The sequence below is a fragment of the Callionymus lyra genome, chromosome 4 (assembly GCF_982586985.1).
Source record: "Callionymus lyra chromosome 4, fCalLyr1.hap1.1, whole genome shotgun sequence".
NCBI classification, from domain to species: domain Eukaryota; kingdom Metazoa; phylum Chordata; class Actinopteri; order Syngnathiformes; family Callionymidae; genus Callionymus; species Callionymus lyra.
This window is the reverse complement of record NC_141821.1, coordinates 31256475-31279677: the sequence shown is the minus strand read 5'-3', so window position 1 is coordinate 31279677 and position 23203 is coordinate 31256475. Positions and strand designations below refer to the sequence as shown.

The 23203-nt window shown below is 41.9% G+C and overlaps 2 protein-coding genes across 4 annotated transcripts; one reads left to right on the top strand and one right to left on the bottom strand.

Annotated features, from left to right (window-relative positions):
* The first annotated feature begins 106 nt into the window (after positions 1–106).
* Positions 107–6910, top strand: tspan5a (tetraspanin 5a). 2 transcript variants are annotated; one of them, XM_087789736.1, is made up of 10 exons: positions 107–458; positions 1015–1065; positions 1127–1273; positions 1334–1504; positions 3007–3132; positions 3206–3253; positions 3332–3448; positions 3514–3575; positions 5252–5290; positions 5367–6910. In XM_087789736.1, the coding sequence occupies exons 1-9, from the start codon at positions 378–380 to the stop codon at positions 5262–5264; spliced, it is 816 nt and encodes a 271-aa protein (XP_087645862.1). In that variant the 5' UTR covers positions 107–377; the 3' UTR covers positions 5265–5290; positions 5367–6910. The 2 variants fall into 2 exon arrangements, with proteins under 2 accessions (XP_087645862.1, XP_087645863.1); XM_087789737.1 differs by lacking the exons at positions 5252–5290; positions 5367–6910 and having other exon boundaries at positions 3514–3579.
* A 374-nt stretch (positions 6911–7284) lies between these two features.
* rap1gds1 (RAP1, GTP-GDP dissociation stimulator 1) lies at positions 7285–22618 on the bottom strand. 2 transcript variants are annotated; one of them, XM_087789733.1, is made up of 15 exons: positions 22300–22618; positions 19183–19290; positions 18531–18653; positions 16213–16338; positions 14456–14602; positions 13573–13701; positions 13372–13497; positions 10958–11101; positions 10351–10482; positions 10148–10282; positions 9625–9750; positions 9401–9540; positions 9214–9340; positions 9019–9147; positions 7285–8949 (listed from the first exon to the last, which is right to left on the bottom strand). In XM_087789733.1, the coding sequence occupies exons 1-15, from the start codon at positions 22301–22303 to the stop codon at positions 8822–8824; spliced, it is 1824 nt and encodes a 607-aa protein (XP_087645859.1). In that variant the 5' UTR covers positions 22304–22618; the 3' UTR covers positions 7285–8821. The 2 variants fall into 2 exon arrangements, with proteins under 2 accessions (XP_087645859.1, XP_087645860.1); XM_087789734.1 differs by lacking the exon at positions 14456–14602 and having other exon boundaries at positions 22300–22617.
* Between the last annotated feature and the right edge of the window lie 585 nt (positions 22619–23203).

The following is a 23203-nucleotide window of genomic DNA, read 5'->3' as shown; positions in this document are numbered from 1 at the left end:
CGTCACGAGTTAACGGTCATCATCGCGACACACTGATTGGCTCAATCCGTTGACAATCCGTTTGTGTTCCAACCAATCGGAGGCCACCGCACGCAGCCATATTCCCGCCCACACGGCGCAACATTCCCGGAGAGGAAGACGATCTCCTTTCCTATCCCGGACCGACGGATCCACTTCCCGACTGTGCCTTTTCCTCCCGGTGGATGTTCGACTTCGGCTCTGTGTCCTCGGAACGTTGCGGGTCGTGCGCGGCAGCGGCCGGCGGGTCGAGTGACGGAGAGAATGCACCCCCGGAGCGGTGAACCTGCACCATCCCGCACACAAAGCCTGTGAAGCAGGCCGTGTTTCCTCCCGCTGACCGCCGATGATGCTCAAACATGTCGGGGAATCATTACAAAGGCCACGAAGTCAGCTGCTGCATCAAATACTTTATCTTCGGCTTCAACATCCTATTCTGGGTAAATGTGTTTTCTCTCTTATCTCGCCTGTCGACCCGCTGGTTCTAGAAGTCCAGGCCCGGTTCTGTGATAGCATCTCACCCGGATGCCCAACTTCATTTGTTTCCCTTTTTCCCTCTGGTGTTGTCGACGAGGACGCAGCTGTGGATCCATAGCTAATCGGCTTGTTGTGTTCGAGTCATGACAGCTCAGCTCAGCCCGACTGTGACACTCCTCTGGTGGCGTTTATTCCTCTGACAACACCATGGAGCTCACAGGAGCTCAGACACCTCACGATATGTCGCTTTATTTCAGGGGAAATGATTGTTTCCTGTTGAGCTTTACCGGCTGTTTTCATAGGGAATACTGACACTGATACTCCAACAGGAAAGTCCTTGCTAGAGTTGAGCTCTGGTCCACCTCCTGATCCACAAATCCATTTAGGAGGAAGTTTGTCCGGGCGTCTGTGAAGTCAAAGTACAGATCTGGCAGAGTTTATTTCCGATGTGACTCTTTTATCAGTCCTGACCGGTCGGGACATTCCATTTCAGTTGCTGACAGAATGTCTTTGTTGCAGCTGCTGGGAATGGCCTTGGTCGGGATTGGGTTGTGGGCCTGGAGTGAGAAGGTGAGCGACAAGTCTCCCATCTCCGGTTCCTGTTGTAACCCAGATCTGTTGTGTGCTTCAGGGCGTCCTGTCCAACATCTCCTCCATCACTGACCTGGGAGGTCTCGACCCGGTCTGGCTCTTCATGGTGGTCGGAGGCGTGATGTTCATCCTGGGATTCGCCGGATGCATCGGGGCGCTGCGGGAAAACACGTTCCTGCTCAAGTTTGTACGTTCGATGAAGGAAAACGTCTCTCCCGAGTTATTCACGGTTTCATTTCCCCTGAAGTTTTCAGTCTTTCTTGGAATCATCTTCTTCCTGGAGCTGACGACGGGAATCCTGGCCTTCGTCTTTAAAGACTGGATCAAGGATCAGCTCAACCTGTTCATCAACAACAACATCCGAGCTTACCGGGACGACATCGATCTGCAGAACCTCATCGACTTCACTCAGGAATATGTAAGTCATGCATCTCTTTTTACAGCCTTTGTCACGAGTATTACTTCAGGAGACATAAACTACAACACAGAGACACCTGAGAGTAACTCTGCTGTCTCTATGGAAACTGGAGCATATTATAGGATTGCAAAAGCCCTGAAGTTATAGTTTAATGAAATTGAAACTTTTCAGAGTAATCTGTTCCATACTTTAAGCTTGTCTGTATCAGAATTCTAAAGAATAAAAAGCGACATAAACCGGAAGTACTCCAGGCAAATATCGCAGGCGCTTCCAGTGTAGACAGAAGACGCATCTGTAACAAACAAGCTTAAAATACAGACTTGTTTAAATTTTTCCGGAACAATTGTTTTTGTCTGGGCTTCAATACAAGATGAACGTTACAGACCAGCAGTACAGAGGTATTTGGATGTTTCTTTTTGGACGAAGATAAAGACGACATCAACTGAGCTCCATTCATTACATTAAAATGAACAAACATGTTTGTCTATAACTCTAAAAAGGAACAGATTACTAAGAAAATAATCCCAACCCTTAGTCGACTTCAGGGTGGGTAAAAAAATGAGTGAAGTTTGAATTTTGGGTGAACTATCACTTAAACTACTACATTAAGAAAACAAATGTATAATTAAAAATGTAAGCGAATACATCAAGATATATGAGTAAAAACATAAATAGTTAAATCATTCTATGAATTGAATTAACTTTAACAGTGAATCCCTTTTCACAGATGATTATAATGGAAACAAGGTAATACAGCCGTCATAACTGATTTTATATGAAACAGAAACAACTAACCAAATGAGGGCCAGATGAATACAGGCATAGGGCATGTGGTCCCGGGTTGCGCTTTGTAAAAAAAAAAAAAGGTACAAATATTTTATTAGTTTGGTTAGGTTACGTAGAACTTTATTGATCCCTCGGGAGGTCTCCTTTGGGAAATTGTTATTTTCCAATTAGCCACAGCAATACAGCAAATTTTTCATAAAAAAATAAATAAAAATAAGAACAAGAACAAAGAGAAATAAAGAAAAAGAACAAGATGATACAATTTAAGTCTAAAGATAAAGAACATAGATCAAAGAAAAATGACAAAGGATACAAAGGCTAACATAGAACAGAACGTCATGATACTTTCACTCCACTCCTGCCCTCAAACTCAGAATTGTACAATCTAATAGCCAGAGGAATGAATGAGTCCTTGAGTCTATTCGTTTTGCACCTGGGAAGGAGCATTCGTACACTCAACCCTAACCCATCCATGATGGAGATTTCCAGAAATTTTATGCATGTCTGTAGTTTCATTTTGCATTTCAAACATTATTTATAAGTTAACTGTAAACATACAATGACTTTTTTCCCTTTAGCAAAAAACACTTTCTGTTACAAGTTTTCTACCAAAGAGATTCTTTTTTTTAAGTCCAAAATCCCCCCAAAAGTAAAGTAGGAACACACAAAAGCTCAGGTTATAGCTTCAAGTATGAGCTGATGTTCTTCTCCATCAGTGGGACTGCTGCGGAGCGTTTGGAGCCGATGATTGGAACCTCAACATCTACTTCAACTGCACAGATGCGAACCCCAGTCGAGAAAAGTGTGGGGTTCCCTTCTCCTGCTGCACCAAGGACCCGGCGGTAAGACATGTGGAGTGTTTTCTCTGAACGATTGACCACAAGGTCCATGCTGACCCAAACATGTTTGCTGCAGGAGGACGTGATCAACACTCAGTGTGGATACGACATCCGAGCCAAACCTGTAAGTTCTGAACCGTTTCGAAGATGAATTGAAACAAGAAACAAAGACAGAACCTTGTTTTTTTTTAATGATGATCAGGACTCGGAGCAGAAAGACTACATCAACGTGAAAGGTTGTGTGCCACAGTTTGAGAAGTGGCTCCAGGACAACCTGACCCTGGTGGCCGGGATCTTCATCGGAGTCGCGTTACTACAGGTGCGCCGCCCCGGCTTGTTCGGAATCCTTGACCCGTGACGCTCATCCTCTCTTTCTCTGGACAGATCTTTGGTATTTGTTTGGCCCAGAACCTCGTGAGCGACATTGAAGCCGTGCGGGCGAGCTGGTAAGATCATCGCTCTGTTCGGTGGCTGCAGCGTTTCATTTCACCTCATGAGCACAAACACGTCTTTGTCTGGGAACACGCTTGAAGTCCAGCCGCTGCTCGAGCTCTGGAAACTGACACTTCCTTGCTGTTCCAGGGCTTTAAGTCGCCGACTTCTATGCTGCGTTTCATCCTCAAATGTAGTGACACAAACTCTCAATGAGAGTCCATTTTTTTTAAAATATAGATTTACAGTTGAATCTCAATATTTAATATGAAACATCCAGTGTTCCCGGGCCGAGACGTTTACTAGAAACCAGGGAAAATATTCCATTTACTTGGGACTCATAAGGAAAGGTCATAGAGGTCGTTTCCCTGAACATCACCTCCCCCCTTATTCTTCCTCCTCCATTATTCGTTAGGGTCCCCCCCCCCCCCCCCCGTGTCCATGCTTCGACCCCCACTACACTCCAGCAGCAGCTTACTGCTCATGAGACTCACACACACTCGCTGAATGTGTGTGTGTGTAGCCGGTGTGTGTGATGGAATGTTTGTCTTCGCTGTGATTCGTAGTTTGTTGTGACACGAGCGGGATTTCAAACAAACATAGAGGGTGATGCTACGATTGTTTTTACAGTTAATTACTATGAATGATTAAAATGTGAACCTGTGATCGTGCAGTTAAGCTGTGCAATCATGTCAATAATCATTACCAATCATTTGGTTCATATTGAAACCATGATTATTCAGGTGCTAATAATATATACAATTATTATTCATACAGAAAGTTTAGTTTACACAGAACATTTGAAACATCACCATAGTATCACAATGTAAAAAAACAAGTTAATACAATTACATAACAAAATAAACAAACATTGTTTAAAGAACCTAATTTTATTTAACTTCCAAATTAAGTAAACTGCAACATATACTTCATCTGTTTGTTGATGTTGGTTTTGTTTGTTTTTATGAATGTGAACGCACCACACTCCAAATGTCTGTTATTACGCTGTACTGAACGTTTTACGTCCCTTTATTTTGGGCCAACATCAATGTGGAGGCTTTTATTTTGTAAACCACATTTAATTTTGTTTTGGATAATTACCAAGAGCTGCCTCTGATCTGTGGGATCCAGCGCTCTGCTGCAGCGAGCGTGATAGGACGTGAGAATATGTAAAAGCCGTTATCAAAAGAATCGTTTTATATCGGCTTCATAATCAAAGGAAGCCTTAATTGACATTTCCAGCTCTTTAAACTCAAAATAAATCTTTATATTAAAGTATTCAGTTGCAGACAAACAATCATCTCCTCAAATATAAATTTAAATTGTGATTAAACCTCAGTTTTTAGATTTCCAAAGAAGAAACATGTTCGTTAGCTTCCAGTCTAGTGCTCCAGTGACGGGTCCGGATCTGGAATAGTCCAATGATGTCATCAAAAATGGATGAATTGGCTTCTTTGTGTTTGTCCCGATGTAGGATGTTGTGTTGAGGAATCTTCTTAAGACTCAGAGTAGAGGCGCTCCGTTAAACTGTACGTGTAGATGGAGACGATGGAAGTGTTTCAGGATATGTTTGAAGTCTGGCTTGGAAACTCCTCCAACACTGCGTTTTATTACTATTTGAAATTGATGATAAGACTTATGTTGTGTTTTTTTTTTTATTGACAAACTCTACTTCCTCCCTTTCTTTCAGTTTCTTTACATAAAGCAGAAGCAGCTTCTGCATCCACAGGTGAGTCCTCTCTCCGCCTCAAACCCCCCTCAAGTGACCCCCCCAGCCAACCTCAGCCCTCCTTGTGTCCACTCAGCTGCAGGCCATGAAGACACGTGGACTCTTCTCGCACCAGACCAGACACTCAACCAGCACCTTGTTCTCTCAGCACTAACCCGTGAACGTGTAAATAACACCGTGTGACCGAACCCGAACCCGCCCGGCCCGCAGACCGTCACCTGGCTTTGATAGTTGACACCTAGAGGTTTTGATACGTTTTGATATTAGATAGATATTTTTCACTGATCCGACGTGGGACCTGTGATGTAGCTCCACCGCTGAGGTTGAGATTGTTGCCATCGCGCTCCCCTCTGCACTGCTTATCTAACAAAACGCCTGCTGTAACAAAACACTGGATATTTAACTTTATCTGGCCTTGAAGTCTGAAGAAAACATTGAAAATGTTGGTCTAAACTGAAGAAACGTTAAAAAAAAAGTCCAAGAGACTTAGTGTTTTCAAAAATTATCTTTTAAATGTTTTAGAGTGCAATTTTGAAAAGAATAGAAAAACAACCAGACATTTAAAAACAAAGCTACGATATTTGAGAACATATCTCAATCAGGAGATATTCATCTAGTTTCCATCTTCTCCTGAAGAGCCGCCACAGATCATGCCGCCACTGTGACTCGTCCAGAAACCATCGAGCTAGTTAGCACTTCAGCTACGTGAGCACGTCTTTAGTATTGATAGTTTCTCTTTGTAGTGTCGAAGGCTTTGAGAGTAGAATCCTGCACCATTAGCAGCATTAGTTAAAAAGTGTTGACGGCATTCATGTCAAGAAAAAGCTAATTTAAGGCCTGATTTTTAAAGGTGTTGCATTCGAAGAGTTCATCCATTTAAGAGCTACAAATCCTATGGATGTTTTAAGGAAGACTTTAAATGATGGGTTTCACTACCGTTTGGGCTTATCAGTGTGTAAATAATGGATTTATCTGTGCAGCTAATGTAAATATTGCAACAGAAGGGATTCTTTTTTTTGCTGAATCTGGAGTCGAAATTCCCGTTATTCCATGTCAAAACTGCAAGATTCCAGCGAGCTGCAGTCACGTGGTATAGAATGAAGAAATTGTCCCACTAATCTGTTGTCCAGGCCTGAACAAGAGAAGTTGTTTTCCACGGTTTTCTCCTTCAATGATTTAATGTAGTTTTCCAGTCAACTTGTCTTTTTTTTTGGATTATTAATTTGTATCCTGCCGGAGCAACGGTCTCACCTCAAAGACGCCCCCTGGAGGAGCAGGAGGGCATTGGAGAAAACACAAAGTGGATGTAAAATTTTAATTTCCATTTCATACAACAAAGTGACAGATTTATTTTTTTGATACGTCATTTCAAACCAGGATATATATGTGTAACATGTCAAGACTGAATGATAACTAACGTGTTTTTAATGTGTAACCCGGTGAAACCTTCACTGTTCAACCTCTCATTTACAGTATTATTGGTTGTCATCTCCTCTCCACTTACTTTTTTCACACTCGTCATCACAGATCCCTGTGCGTCCCGCTGACATTGTGTCGCTCCCCATTCATGCCTGTTTAAAGTGACTGCTTTTAATAAAGAATTAAAAATGAAATACCAAACCTTTTGTCTTAAGAAATCCAAGTTTCATGAACAATCTACGTGGATACGAGCATTCTGTGCAACTAGATGTTAATTCCAGATGAAGGTCGTCATGAGTGAGATGGGCACTTAGTCTTTGATATTTGTGATCATTAAATGGCCCATTAGAGGTCAGAGTTTGGCTGAAAACAAAATTATAGTCTGCATCGGATGTGATAAACTGTTATCAAAATTACTTTTATTCAAGTAACTGTTTTAATGATGCATTCAGGATATGTGTTATAATGATCAAAGTGCTATAAGTAATTATCAAAAAGTGTATAACTTCATTAAGAATAGTGACTCGAGTGCCCAAATGTCATCATGTTTCTTTGTAAGGAAGAAAGAAAAAGGGCACCAGATATGATCTTTAATGAACTGCTGCGTTACAATCCTTCAAATGTACAACTCATGACATTTACAACATTTAGTTTATAGTTTTCTTTACATAGTTACTATGGGAACAAGTCCACTGTCTGTAGATGACCACGATTTTGATAAATACCCGTTCACGCTCTTATTTAAAGGAGAAGAAGAGGTGGGCCCAGGCGAGGAAACAGTAAATCTGAGCCGCATGATTGGCTAAATAAAGAATCCAGTGTGAAGTAGACTTGTAGACCACATGGTCTGTTCCTACTGTGCAGGCAACCTCCAAAAGTATGTTCATGTTTATCTCAGCAGTGAGCTCCGCCTCCATGGCTGCTGTCTTCGTAGAGCAGTCACTCGCCCAGTACAGACAAGACACAAAACATGCTTTCCAATTTTGGGAGCAGTGGTGGAACTTCTGACTGTTGGACTGATAGTTCAACCAATAGTGGTGGTTTCTGAGCCCATTTCAAATAACTGGAGAAATGGGGCCTTTGTATGAAAACTTAAGAGTTTCGTGATGAAAAATAGGTTTCCATGATGGTAATGCCAAACTCAGATCAACCAAGAACCTGCACTCAATTAAAATAACTAAGAATCTTGTATTTGAGATAAGAATAATAAGTGAAAATAAGACTTTTAAGGACAAAACCATTGAACAGGATTAGAAAAAGAGTTTTGCTCCAAATTGCATCAATTGTATTCGTCTGTAATGACTCATGGTCGTGCTCACGGTCAGAAGATCTGTGTAAAGACCTCAGTGGGGGGTCAGAGAACCCTCTTTGAAACCGAGTGGGCTGCGTGGGTGAGTTCAGTGGTGTCAGCGCTCCACTATGTGGTCCATCAATTGGTTCAGTGAAAAGATTTTTCTATCTTTACAGGTAATGTTGTGGACCTGATTGTCTCCGACCCTAAAAACGAAATATTTAATATTCATGAACATGGAGAGTTTTCAGCTCAGTGGATCAGTGGACACTGTTGACAGGACACAAACATGCAGTCTAGACTTATACTCAAGCTACATGGAACATGTCTGTGATGGCTGCCCTTTATCAAAAATGACCACAGAACATTTAATTTTTCTTTTTTTTTTATGCACATTTTCCTACGCCGGCAGGTCTTTTGGGGGCGGATGGCGTCACAGCTCTGGTCGTACTAGTGTCATCTCTATTGCGTTGGCTAGTTGCTACTTGTAGCAGAACACGCATGCACAAGTAGTGGGTGACTGGAGACGGACGGAGGTGCCCGACCCTGCGCGGCCACCCATATGAATGGTTTATGGCTTTTAGAAAAGAGGTGGTGCGACCAGGTGGTGTCACAGTCCGCCAGAGACCACCCAGCTCCAATGAAATCGTCCTCATCCTTTCAACAAACCACACTGGTCTGTCTCTGGGGGCGCAGGGAGGGGGAGGGGGGATGTGTCTGGCAGTTAACATGGTACCTTGGCACAGGACGATGAGGCACGAGGGGCGGTGGGGGGTGCGGTTGTAGATGAGGAGGCGTGTGGAAGGCGGAGACACAGTCATTTAGCTCTGGGCAGTTAGCCGCTGCTCTGTGAGCGATGCCTGGTGTGATACCGTCTTGTTCTCGTGGGCCCTCAGTTTGGACACGACGTCGATGAACGCCAGGTTCTGGACCTCCTTGTGGAGAGGCTCTGGAGGGTCAAGCATGGGAGGGTCACAGCTGAGCTTCGTGAGACGGACATGACACAGAAACATCTTACCGGAACCCATGACTGCACAGATGAGAATCATGGAGTTGTATTTGATCTCCGGAGCACTTCTCTCGTCTGAGAGCAGCTTGTGAAGCACAGACACCAGACTGAAGCTCACAAAGTCCTTCTCAGCAGCAGCTGCAACCAGAGCAGGGTCAACAAGGAAGTTTCACAAACGGAAAGTTCAACCTTGAGGCTTCTTACCCAAGTCCAGAGTTGCAATGAGGCCTAACGCCACCAGCGCTTCATTCTGCATGATCATGTGCTCGCTGGTCGCCATGGTAACCAGGTGTTTGACTCCACTTCCTTGTATGACGGCGCGGACCACCTCCTGGAATTCACATGAGCAGGTGTGAAGGAGACTGCACTGACACGCCACTGAAGGTCCCACCTTGGATTTGCTGTGTCGTATGAGAGCCGACAGCAGCCGGTTGGACTCGCCCATCACTCCGGCGTGATCTTTGGCCTCGCACCACTCCACCAGCCTCTCCACCAGCTTGTTGTTGGTCCCCAGCTGGACGGCAGCTTCAGCTACACAACAAAACACACCATGAACACGCCATGAACACGCCACACGTCTTTGAGCGGCGGACAAACGTCACACCGAATCTCTACCTTGTGTGTCGATCAGCATGCGTAACGTTCCCAGCAGCTTGAACTGAACGGGCGGCATCTCGGACTGGAGGAACTTTAACACCACATCCACAACTCCCGCTGACAGCATCTTAGACTTGTTGACCACTGTCAAGACACGCGCATGTTCATCAACACAAGAACAAAGGTTTCACTGTTAAGAACATTTGATGACATTTGATTAGTATTTAAAACAGTAGTTGTAAATCAATACAATACAGCAAGTGGAAATAATGCCTACAAATATATTTAAACTCATAAAAAGCCATTTCACTTTAGAGTAATAATAACTTAAAGGAAACCAAAAAATGTAACCAGATTCATCATTTTTATTGCCAAGTCCCAGTTCCCCAGGGTTGCAGGGCACCTATCCAACATAATCTTCAACATCTCTTCAATAATAGTCATAAATTAACCTGCTGTGTGAAACAAAGTGGCCTTAAATCCGAATGGATTCAAGATTATTAAGCATTTACAACGTGGGTTTCATTTAGCAGCAGCTCACCCGGAATGGCGAGATTCCTCAGAGCGCTGAGAGCGGCGTGTTGAACGGTGACGTTTCCTTCCTCCACGTGTCTATCCAACAGCTCTAGAAGCTTCTGCACGATTCCAGTGTCCACCATGTGGATGCAGTTCCCATCTGGAATTGTCCAGGACGTTTATTTGAGTCAGCTTTATAAGTCAACCAAGAAGAAAACTCTTTCTAACCGTTGCGTGCAAAGTTGGCAATGGCCAGCGCCCCGGCGAGCTGCAGCTGGTGATTGTGAGATGGAATCCAGGACAGGACTCTCTGGAAGACGCTGCCTTTGCCTCCCTCGAAAAGCTTCTGCATGGACTCGTCTGGAGAAGAGACACAAACCCGGACCTTCATCTAACACTTAAACACCAGAACACACTTGTTCGCAACTCAATTCTGACAAAAATACTGTCTTCCTCTGAACTTTAATAACAAAATTGTAACGCAATAATAGAGATTTGAGCTGGTTGTTTCAAGTTTTAAACTATTAAAAATATCACAATATTGTTTTTTAACAGGACTGTATCGATTTTTTTTAATGTGTTCTCCGACTCGACATTCTCTTTTAAAATCCATTCTTCAAATTTAGAGCGTCTAAGATGGCGGCCAGTACGAGTATACATGTTTAATAACTGCTCCATTTAAATATTAATAAGCAGGATGTTTTATTCAACGGGACTCGGCAATGGTTGGAAGAGTTTCAGGAGTTTAGGGGCGGAATTATCATTTAAATCAGTGATTGTAATCTATTCCAAATGTAATGTTGAGCTCACATCCTGACAGTGAAATCTTGTTTACCTCCCAGCAGCAGGAGGACCATGAGGTCAGACGCCGTCTTGAGTTGGGTAATATCCTCTTCTCGTTCTCCATCCACGGTCTGGGCCACCACCTGCAGGAGACACTCCACCAGTCCTGCGTCCACCAGCTGCAGCTTGATGACATCTGTAGGACCAACAGTGTGTTTGAACATAATATGGTCGCAGCATCATAAATATATGATGACCGTCATATTACTGTGCACTCAACCTTAAAAACAGAGGGAGGCTGATATTAAAATATTCATACGAGCAAGCATAAGAGAGTGTCTTTTTAAGAACACCAACACTTTCATGGAACTTCTGCTCTTTTATCTCATATTCAATCTTTCTGCTTCACGTCAATATTCACGTTCTTAGAGAGATGGCACTTTCATGGGCGGGGCCAACAGAAATGCTGCTATCAGAGATAGTGCAGACGTAGATGTGGCCCACAGAAATTCTTCAAAGGTCCAGGGTTTTGAGTTTATGTAGCGTGTACTTTATCCTTGCATCACATACCTTGAGTGTTCAATGGTTAATTTAGAAACATCAATGCACTTTTACAGACAAAATGTGGGGAAAATTCAGGTGTTTTGAAGCCTACCGTCCCAAAGCTGGGAAGTTTTTTTCAGTGGCTAACAAATACTGTAACGACCTTCAAGCCAATATCATCATCATCAGAGCAACACTTAAGAGCAAAGAGCAGCTTTGCAGGGCAAGAACTCTTCTACAATAAGACAAAAAAAAAGCAATGTTATTTCGAGGATGGGCTAAAAAACATCCTCTTTTGTTTACGCATTATTTCTATTCTTCTCAACTCACATGAGGGAGGTTATTTCTAGGATTTGGTGGACTACAAGAAAGATTTTGTATTTTCATGTACATTTTGTTTTTTTCTAATCATTTAGTTTTGAAACACTTCAGAATTGACATACATTAATATATTGTTATATTAACAAAACGTTGTTCTCCAAAGCGCCTGATTAAGAATATTATACGCGTTAAACTGAGTCAGAAGCAATGTAAAAAAACTCGACCCGACCACGCCTCTCCATGTAGTAGTTTTTGTGGATACAGAATTTGCCCCCCCCTTACAGGGATTGTTCTGATAAAGAAAGGGCTAACAGAGATCCATGCGTGACCATCTGAATCACCAGCCCGTGAAGCACAGCTTTGGTCCCTCAGCGTCAACAGCATGACTATTGGGGATGGCAGGAACATCAACATCGTTTTTGGGCCTCATCAGTTTCCAAGTAACAACACCAATTATCTATTTATCTATCACTCAGTAATTTATTGAATCATGAATTCAAGGCTGATTCTAATACAAGCATATTTACTTTTACCACTAAAAAATTCCAACAAACAGTAACAGTATACGCACATCATTCCAAAAGCCCTATCCAACCTGTTAAAATACAACATTGTATTAACATCAATTCCATCTTGTGATACCTGGAAAAGTTCCATGGATTCACCAGAGCAGATAAAACTATTAACCAGACACCAGCCTGAACTGTGAAAAGAGCATTTCATGATCCACATGTCGAGTGACAAATGTAGACGTTTAACGAGCAACAGAGAAAACGAGAGAGGTTTCTCTGGAGGAGAGCTAAGTAGGTTGTTGTCGTGGCGACTGACAAAGTGGGAGAACCCAGTGTGCCTGCGATGGTGATAACAACAGTCGGTAAGATGTTATCTGTGTAAACACACAATGTCTGTCAAGATGGAGCTGCCAACGGAATATCATTTGGTGCATTTCACATTTCAGAGAGCTTATTAAATTCAGTGTGGGGAAAACATTACGGCCGCTATTTGCACAAACTCCCAGTAATCCAAAGCATTTCAGCCGCACAGTGAAACACATCAAGGGTGCACTTTGAGCCTTTTTACTCTTTTATCTTGCCGTTAAACCCCCTGCTGCAGGGGAGATAACAGGGATTTGGGGAAACAACCTCGAGAATTAAGTGTCACTATATACTGTAGGCTGTATAGGCCACACAGTAACGAGAAAGTATAAACATATATTAAAAAAAACAACCTTTCCACTTTGCTTAATGACTGAATTGTCTTCACTCTCTTGGTCACTTGTTGGATGTTTTAATGCTTTGAAAATGACAGTTGTGCCTAAATACAACTTATTATCAACTTATTATCTGGTTCATGTTTTCTTCATATTTTACTGTTAATGCGGATGGAACTATGTTGAAAAAAAGGTGCAATAAAAAGTCAAATAAATGTTCACCTAAACATATATTCTTTGTGTGTTTAAAAGTTAAGTGTGAAAGAGAAAACAATACTACAAGGCCAAAGAAAAATCCTTTAAAATCGGGATCTTGAATAATCACAAGTGTGCTGACGAGGAGAGAAATGCTGGAGGATTGATCACAAAATAATTAACAAAAATATGATTACCGTTCTCTGCTAGAGGAGCCAAAACCTCGAATACCATTTCCTTCTTCTCGTGCTCCGTCTGTTTTTGGAAAAGACGCACCAACTCCTCTGCAATGTTGGTGGAGGCAAACTGCTCTTTGCTGGACTCTGAGAGCAAAAGAAGAGACGTTTTTGAGAACCAGAGTTGATGGATGCACAGTTACATTTCTGGCTGTCACTCACCCAGCTCAGCCAGGTTGCCAAAGGCGATTAGACACATTTCTGTGAGAGCTGTGTTGTGGGAGTGGATGCCCAGAAGCTTGACCAGGGTGGGAATCACACCCATGTTGATGAGCTGAGCTTGAAGGGAATCTGAAGAAGGAACAAACAAACAAAATTAAAAGTCGTTTTTAATTCATACACAAACATTTACAGCAGGAAACAAAGGTAAAGAAAGAGCCATTTCTGGTTACCTGTACCAGCTAATCAACGTTTAACCAATGACATGTGAGCCTCGTGTTGATTGATCTGCATGTCAGCTATTGTCAAGTGTTAGTCGAGTTCAGAAAGAAGCTGAAAGCTTTGAAACAGCAAGTCAAGGGAGTGTGTGCCAGGAGACACCTTGGCAGGAGGTCCCAGTCTGTCCCATCGCATTACACCTGCTCTAAACAAGTCGCCTCAGAAAAGACCCGCAGTTGGAAAGTGACAACTTCACAACAGAAATCACAAGAAAAACATGTAATAATTCAGAATAATGTCATTTAGTAGAATAGGAATTACTGAGCCCACTCTACACGATCAACTTGAATATAATTTGTTGTTTAAATATGTACGTAGCCTTGATGCAAAAGAAGCTAAAGGGTGACATAGAGTAGAAATACATGTTGTAGAACATCACAGAAGAAGAAAGGGGGAGAACACAGACCTGACAGGACTAAAGGGGGAGACAGAGGATGGACTATGAAAATTGTCTTTCATTAAATATTAACTATGAAATGGCAATAGAAGTCAGAGAAGGAGAGAGAGACGAGGAGAATCACGTGTTCTAGATGAAGTCACATGATCCGTTTGTCTGATCAGTGCCGAGATTAGTCAACAGTGGTTCTCAGGGGATGATGGTCATTACCATTATCATTGCTATAGTTCATCAGCATGCCACAAAAGACAGTCAAGAGCTTCTCATTTTCCGGCTCAGTATTTTGGTAGAGGGTTTTAATGTGTTCAGCTACTATCTGAGCCCCTCCTGCCAGGTCAACTGCACTCCTGCCCTCATCTGCAAAACAAAGAGGCCAAGACAGGAATCAACCACATAACAAAGAGATATTGAAATGTAAAAAAAATAAAATAACAGGGAGACAGTCAACTAGGAGTTTAAAAACACGAAGAAAAAACGAAATAACTGAAGAATAGGAATCCTGAAACAGCATTTACAAAGATAAAATACATCTCTTACAGAAAAAGACCTGTCAAGAGAAGCTAACTCTTCACTCTCTCCATGTGCCTTTTCTTTCTATTTCTACAGGGAGTTCCACATGTTCATGTTCACATGATTCCAATGACATCTTGCGTTCTCCTGCGAGCTTCATCTCCCTCGCAGTGTGACGACAGGAACCATCAACACGTGTTGCTGATCTCAACCAACAGGCCAACATTCTAGCGGACCCACTAACAAAGCTCGACTACACAACAGCTGCATTGTTCTCGTCTCTCGTTACAACCTCGAGCCATACATTTCATTCTATATCTCATGCATCTAAAATTCATCTTCAGTTGAGGGCCATTAATTATTGTTATTTTTAGATTCATGAATAACATGCCTTGTAAGAAGTCAGAACCGTGTCTTTGTTAGTGAGTACGATCAGATAACAACGCACTATTACAGCAGTTCAAAGTCTTCTTCCATCACATATTTGACTTGAATACAGCATAAATGTATGGATGTATAAAATAAATGGTAGTTTTATTTCTCTAAAGGTAGCTCTGCAGTGACTAATCTTACGTTACGGTATGATAAATTCAGCTCTCAAAATGATGCATTTCAATACAGTTTAATTTTCTTAAACAATTTTAGGAGGCACTGTTGGTGACAACTTCACATCGGTTTAATCACAACACCCAAATGAAAAAACGCTGGTAATATCTGCATGATAATATATGAAAAATAGATTTTATTTTTACCCTTTATTGAAATACAAATCTAAAAAAAAATGTAATCAATACAGTGCCGTTAAACATATCTACAGTAACATGATAGACATCAATATATACCGGTGTATCGATTTTTTTTTTTTTTTCACTCTCAAAGCATGCCAGCTCAGTTGGACCCACCACCCACACATACTCAAACACATGTCTCATCCCACCTGATTCAGGACCAGCATCTTTTTTAACATGAGATGAAGTTATGTGCCAGAACTGGCAGCTGACAGAGCAACACTCGGCTTCAGCTCAGCTGCCTTCACTAAAGGTCCACGAGAAGCCCCTCCATCCCTCTCAACATTTGGCAATCGAAGCGCTCTTCCACGCTACAGTAAATAGAATTTAAAACTGCAGCTTGAGAGGTTCTTAAAAACATGTAAAAATCAAGCGTTAATAAATGACACAGAATCATGCATCAACTTTGTTCTCTTTGTGAATCAATTTCTCAATAAACACTTCATCAAGTCACTTTCAGTGCGAAGTCTGCAGCTTCAGCGTTCTCTCCAAACATTAGTCAAAGCTCAATAAACAAACACAGCGAGAAGTTAATTTCCCTCGATACAATCCTGAGAACATCGGCAACTCTGTAGATCCAAAAAAGCTGCGACGCCATTTATTTACGGTCTTACGTTCCGCGACTCTGGAGGGGTTTCATGTTTCAAAGCGACGACGGCGGCTACTTACGACTGTCGTAACAGATGTTGCCCAGAGCGCGGCCGGTCTGCAGGAGAACCTCCTGGTCGCTGGAGTTCAGCAGCTGAACCAGAGGAGGGACGAGGCCGGCGTCCACACAGGGGCTCCGCATGAACTCTGAAGACAGGAACAGACTTATTATTTGTGTTCAGAGAGCAACAAGAATCTCATTTATGGTCGTTTCTGAAGAACAAAACGTATTTAAACATAATAACAACATTTTCATTAAGGCAAAAACACAATAAATTATATGATTCAAAGACAAAATCCTACACTTTGTCCAGACCTCACTGAGAATTTCTATTCACAAGAGATGCGACTTGATGCTCAAAGGACTGACACGAGTCGGGTCACTTGCCAAGGCAGAGGGAGACAGCTGTGCCTCCACCGGCACTTGGACTGAATCCCACACATCACCCCCGATCACAGTAAAGTGACTCAACACACGCCCGCTATGATTAGCCGGGAAGACTAGTGGGGCGACCTTGTGGTAGGGAAGGCTTAAGGGAACATGGCAGCGGGCGACCAGGACAGAAGTCATTTGCATTTTTTAGACAACAACATGTTAGCATTAAAAATTAACAAAATGTATGTAAAAGCAAATCTCTACATGCAGGCTCCATGAACATATTGTACTCATAATAATATTACATTATAGTTATACTAGACTATCTTTTTGAGCATGGTGAACAACAAAGTCTTTAAAGACCAAGAGTCTGACTGAGAGGAGGTTCTTTGGTTCCACAGCCGCATTTCCGGAAGCACCCACAAGCGGCTCGATGCCAAGTTCTGTCAACTGCTGGGAGTCAAGCTGCTGATAAATGTGCATTTATTATCCAGAGCTTTTTTGTGCACTGAATCATTTGCAGTCTTTGCACAGAACAAGATCAAAGAGGAAGTTGTTCGTTGTCACAAAATCCGTGTGTCGTGCCCTGACACCGTATTTAAATAACATGTCACAATAAATATACTCAGACAATAGAAAGCAGTATAATTAGTGTTTTTAAAACATATTACAATCTTTAAACACACACTAATGTAATGCAGTGTTTCCCATACATGTGCAATGTAAACGAATAAGAATGAGACAGAACTTGGTTTACAAAACAAATTAATTGATTAAAAACATTTACGTTGATTAAAATGTGATGAGGCAATACCGGCCACTGCATCGGAGTGAAACAGGCAAGTGTTGTGCGTTCAATAATGTAGAAAAAGCTATGGTGCATTCAAAAGCATGGAATGAATGAAATTCATATTTCACACCCAAAAAAAATGACGCTTACTTAGTGAAACCAAATAAACAAACTTCGATTTGCCATTTTTTATTTTGAGCTAGAACTTAGACTTTCTTTTATTGTCTTTGCATAGAAAATCACGACATTGAAAAATGTCAAACTGGCAACCGGTAAAAAAAAAAGAAAGAGAAGACATGTAGTATTCTTTAAACAAATAAGGTAAAACGTATATAATGATAAAAGCTGGGTTTTTTTTGTAAAAAAAAACTATTATGGTGGTACAGTTTTTAAGCAATGGAGCCAAAAAAAATTGACTGCATTTTATTCCAGTTTGAAGACTTCTGGTTTTCTTTGTGGTCTCTTCTCCATTTGTAGTTGGACCAGTGATTGAAAAATAGAAGAAATACTATTTTGAAATAGTTCTGAAACTATTGGTGTGGAACATTTTGGACAGTTAAATCAAGTCAATCAGGTTGACAGAGAAACAACATTTCTGTACACATACTGTATAAATATTACTAGTGTACAATGAAGTCTATCTACGAAATGTGTAGTTTCTGTTGTAAAACGTGAGGACAATAACACTTAAAATGAAACTAATGTGAAAACCCAACTCTCTTGACTCACTCACAAGTTTCAAATGTTGAAGTCTTCCTCTCCAAGATGCAAGTTATTACTTTATAAAGTTCTCCCCAGTCTGAAATCTCAGCGAACGAAAGGATACGAGAGCAAAGTCCATTATTTATTGTAATAATGGCTTCACTCTTTCTCCAGCAGCTGTAATCACACCCCGCTTTGTTTATACAACGAGTCCCTTCCAGTATTGATTACTCGTGGTGACAAACCTTGGTGCTCGACCAATCACAGAAGAGTAGGCATAGTTATGCTAAACAAGATTTAATCTCCAGTAAAATGTGTTTTCAGTGGGCGGGGCTTAAGCACATTTTCTAACGTAAATATATCTATGAAAAGAGAGTTTTGTACAAACAGACACATACTGATGATACAAGAGACACTTAAATCAACGCATTAGTTGACCTTTAAAGACAACTAAAGAAAAGTCAATCTCACCATTTTTAGCCAGCTCTGCAACGATGTTGGCCACTTTAGGCGTGCATGAAGACTGGGGGCTCAGGAGATTAGGAAGTTGAGGAAGGACGCCCATCTCCTGGATCTTCATACTGGCTTCAGTGTCTGCACAGAAGGAACCTTGTGTCACACTGACCCAGACAACATACTCACAGCATTGATGTAACTAATGGAAGGCGATGCTACATATTTTCACCAAGACTAGCTGGAAGTCTGTAGTGTTGAACAGAGAACATGCTGAATGACGCAGACTTCTTTAAAAGCAGAAGTAAATATAACAGAATCTCAATCTCCAGAAAAAAACAAGGAAGCAAAAGAAATGGTTTGATGGTTGGTTCGTAAGAAAGGATTCAGTTGAGATTAGTATTAAAGAGCAGACTTCACATTAGCATTAATTATAATGCACGCTTTGAATAAATGCTTGATTGAAAAGGGGACGAGGATGTTCATTTCTTATTTCCATTGAAGTGAAAGAAACTAAAGTAATGTGTCTGCAGCAACTGTAAAAGTGAGACATACTGTTGTATGTTCATCGGTCTATAAACAACTTCTTCAGTAGCTCGACTGTAATTTCAAGCACAATGTTTATGACCTGTGTTGGTGTTTAGTATAGTATAGGCTGCTGTATACTCACTGTTGCTGGTCAGGGCCTTCAGCAGACAGTCCAGATAACTCTCCACGCTGTCGCCAGCACTGTCCTTAGACACCAGCTTCAGCTTGGCCAGCGCGTCACTCAAATGATCTGGAACCAGAAACATGTTTCAGAAGCTCAACAAAGTGGCTCAAAGTGCAGAAATACATGAATCAATATACATAATGCTGATGGTGTTGATGTCTGGGATGTAACATTATTTAGCAAGGAAGTCAACTTTCTACTTTATTATTACACCCTTACGTTTGACTCATTCAATTGGTTCCGCATGTTTCTTGGTAGTCAGGGGCCACATACAGTGGCTGTTGTGAGGGGCCATCAAGCAAAAAATAAAGGAGCAACAAGTATAAAATCAATTAATTAAAATGAAAAAATATCATGCTGTTATTTTATAGTATTCTATGTACATTTCTTGTATCTGATATGAAAGCATTTTTTTTTTGAATATTTTGTAATGTTAATTTAAATCTCAGTAATGAATTCATTCATTCATTTTCTATGGCACTAATCCCTTCTGGGAGTCGCGGGGGGCTGGAGCCTATTCCAGTTTCATTGGCCGAGAGGTGAGGGAAACCCTGGACAGGACCCCAGTCTGTCGCACACAAAGAGAACACAACCATTCACACACACACACTCATACCTATAGAAAATGTATCCAAGCTCCAAATCAACCTCTGTATGTTTTTGGACTGTGGGAGGAAACCGGAGTGCTACCTTCCTCCCGACCTGGAAGCAAACCGGCAACCTCCTTGCTGTGTGGTGATCGAGCTAGCCACTAGTAATGAATAATAAATATAAAATTAAAGGGTTAGCGTCTCCTCGACCTCTACATGCTCTTTAAAGGGCACATAAATAAAGTCAAAGGGCCACTTGCATATGATGTGCAGCGAACACTTTGACATACGTGTTCTTAATATGTTAGACTATGAAGGTTGTAGGTTCAAGAATGGGAAGAAGGAAGGTTGGGAAAACAATTTGAACAGGTCAGCATATACACTAATATTTGAAATAGCAACGATAATGTTGATGATAAATGATCATTTTAAAGGATTTCAATGATGAATCCTCCAGCATTAAGGCCTCTCTCTCCTCCACGACAGCACCTCAGGCGGATCAGGAGAAAGACATGACGGTGTGAGAATGAGTCGACTTCAATTCTGTCTCAGTGGTCGCAGCTGGAGAGCGGCGGTTCCATTTCGTGCACGGCGCATGATCAAATCTGACACGGCCGCCGAATGAATCCACGATGATACGCATTTGTTTTTTCGACCCATTTGGTCGGGTGAAGAGCTCGGAGATGGAATCTTTGACGTAAAGTACGGCGCATAAGATCTGCAGGCTGCCAGCATAAACATTTGATCGGTTCATTACTGAAAGCTCCGCGTCGACAGACCAGACCAGGGTGGGAAAAAAAGAGAGACGGATTGATGAGATACTGGAATGTATTTGTGATGGTTTGAATCGAATAGAAATATATGATCCAGATCTTGTCATCGCTAATAATAAAATAATAATAATCAAGTTCTAAAAATAGCACAAAAGTTTTACATAAAGATTGATCTTTCTTAATAGTAAACAGACTTTTCAGCCAAGAAGCGATAACTTCCAGTGCCTCTTAATGTTAATTCAATGGGATGATGGTCTGTCGTTATGCAATTGTCTTGTTTATCTGTCCATCTGTGTGTGTTCGTAAAAAAGCAGGACGCATTTGTGTTGTTGTTGACAAGGACATGAGACAAGGAAGAGATTTTACTTTCTTAAGTTGAACTCTGATGTGGTTCTACAGAGGAAGACAACGTTAAGTTAATTTCAAAGTTGACCCTACGAAACCCTGCAGTTCATCATATTACTGGTCTAGAAAGGCGCTATATAAATAGAGATTATTATTATTATTAAATCATAAGAATAAATCAACTGGCATGTGACTGAATAAAAGAGTATGTGTATAGAATCGGATTACTACTGGCCTCACAAGCTCAATCCTTGTGTCAAGGAACGACACGTGCAACTCTTGAATCATGAAAGATATTTGGATATTTAGATTTTATTATATTCCCTCTTTCTAAATTAATGTTATTGAATTGGCTCTTTGCTGCAGATTTGTCCAGTCTGATTTCAATTGTATTTATTTATTCCATTTTGGATAAAACACAATTAAATAGAGAGATTTGTTCATATTCATTTCTTCAATTCATTTATATTTAACTCTAAAGCTGAGGATTTATTCCGGTGGGTTTAACGAGAAGACCGACACATAACTCATAAGCAGAGGTTCTAAATCACGAGGCTTTACCGCCAGCTCAGCAGGCTTCTTGAATGTTCAATTCAAGTCAGAGCGACGCTTTCTCTCCAGATCTCAGGCGATCCCTCCCTCCTTCACCACCAGCAATACAGGCACTTGTGCTAATAGGGCCGTAATAAGAGTGCAATCAATGACGAAGCATTGTGGGGGTTTTTCGAGGCCGTTTCTTCTTCTTCTTCTTGCTCACCAAGCAGGTACTGTATTGCATAAGGGGGTTCAGACGCAGTGACCTGGTTATTACCATGTACTGCACAAACCCACACGTCCATCTGTCTGCAGGTCTGTCTGTCCATCCCTGGACCATCAACATGTTTCACCCCTTTATGATCTCATGGATGCAGTCATCATAAAAGATAGTGTTGCACAGCATGTGTTTACATCTGCACATCTGTATTAGAGAGCAGAGGAGAAGACATGTCTCTTGCATAACATCTGTAGGCTGGAGGAGTGGCTGCCACACCAGGCTGCTGCCATTACACAGGAAACGCCTCCCGGCAGCTTCTGCCATCGCAAGAATGAATGAAAATGCGCTTTTTACGCCACGATCACACGAGATAAAAGTGTTTTAAAGGAGGAAACAGACGAGCAGTGACAGTGGATGGAGGGAGCACCGCGCCCGAGCACTGACAGCCGCTAAAAAAAAGCTCTTTGGGTGGAGGATTTAAAACGTATTTCCAGAAAATTAAAATCCAAATGAACAGTTCGTGTTGAAACCAATGGAATGAATGGATTCCAAACCTTTATTTACAGCAATAACGTTACAGGAGATTGGTTAGCTGGTTAGCTGTCTTACTCACCCATCTCAGCAGGGTGTTGCTCCGGAGATCAGGTTCAAGAAGTCTCAGCCCGGAACCGAGCTTTGGTCGACCCGGTTCGGATGCGTCGCTTCCCTGGTAGCCCGGGATTAGCAAGGCTAGCTAGACGCGGGTGAGGCGGCGGGCGGAGCGGCGGCGGCGCTGCGGACGAGTCGGTGGATCCCGCGGGGGGGAGAGCGTCGGTGTGGAGCGGCCCGCGCACCGGGAGACACTACCGGGGTCAACACGTCCGACTTCTGCTCATCTCTTGACGGGCGAGTCGAGAGCCACAGCCTGGAGCTTCTCAGAACACACTGACACGCAGGGCGCAGTCAAGCCTGCGGTCAGGGAGGAGAAGAGCGTTTCCGTTGGGAACTTTCAAAATAAAATGTCAAACGGCATACTTCAATGGGAAACTTTTTTGTTTTATTTTACAATTCTAAAAACGAGATGATAATGAAATTATTATTAATATGATCAAAATGAGGAATATTGATTTAAATGAAATTCATAAAACACAGGACGTGATGTTAAACTGTCCATTGTGCCATTAGATGGTAGGATATAAGTACGTTATATTTGTAGAGCGCTTTTCTACACCGGGGTCACAAAGCGCTTAAACAATCAATACAATACCCAATAAAATAGATGCTTAAAAGGTCAAGACACCACCAAGACCAATACAGGAGACTCAGAGAATCAAGGCAAAGCCCACATGTGTGAGCTGATAGGGGGATGTCCATTTGGCACACATCATCGTTGGTATTCCTTTAATTCATAGGGTGTTTCAGCCTATCAACACGAGACAACCTCATCAAAAAGCAGTGTCATGGTAGAACAAGCCACAACACCTCTGCATCCCACTTCAGTTGGGTAGACGTTGGCCTTCCATCCTAGTTGTTGCGCC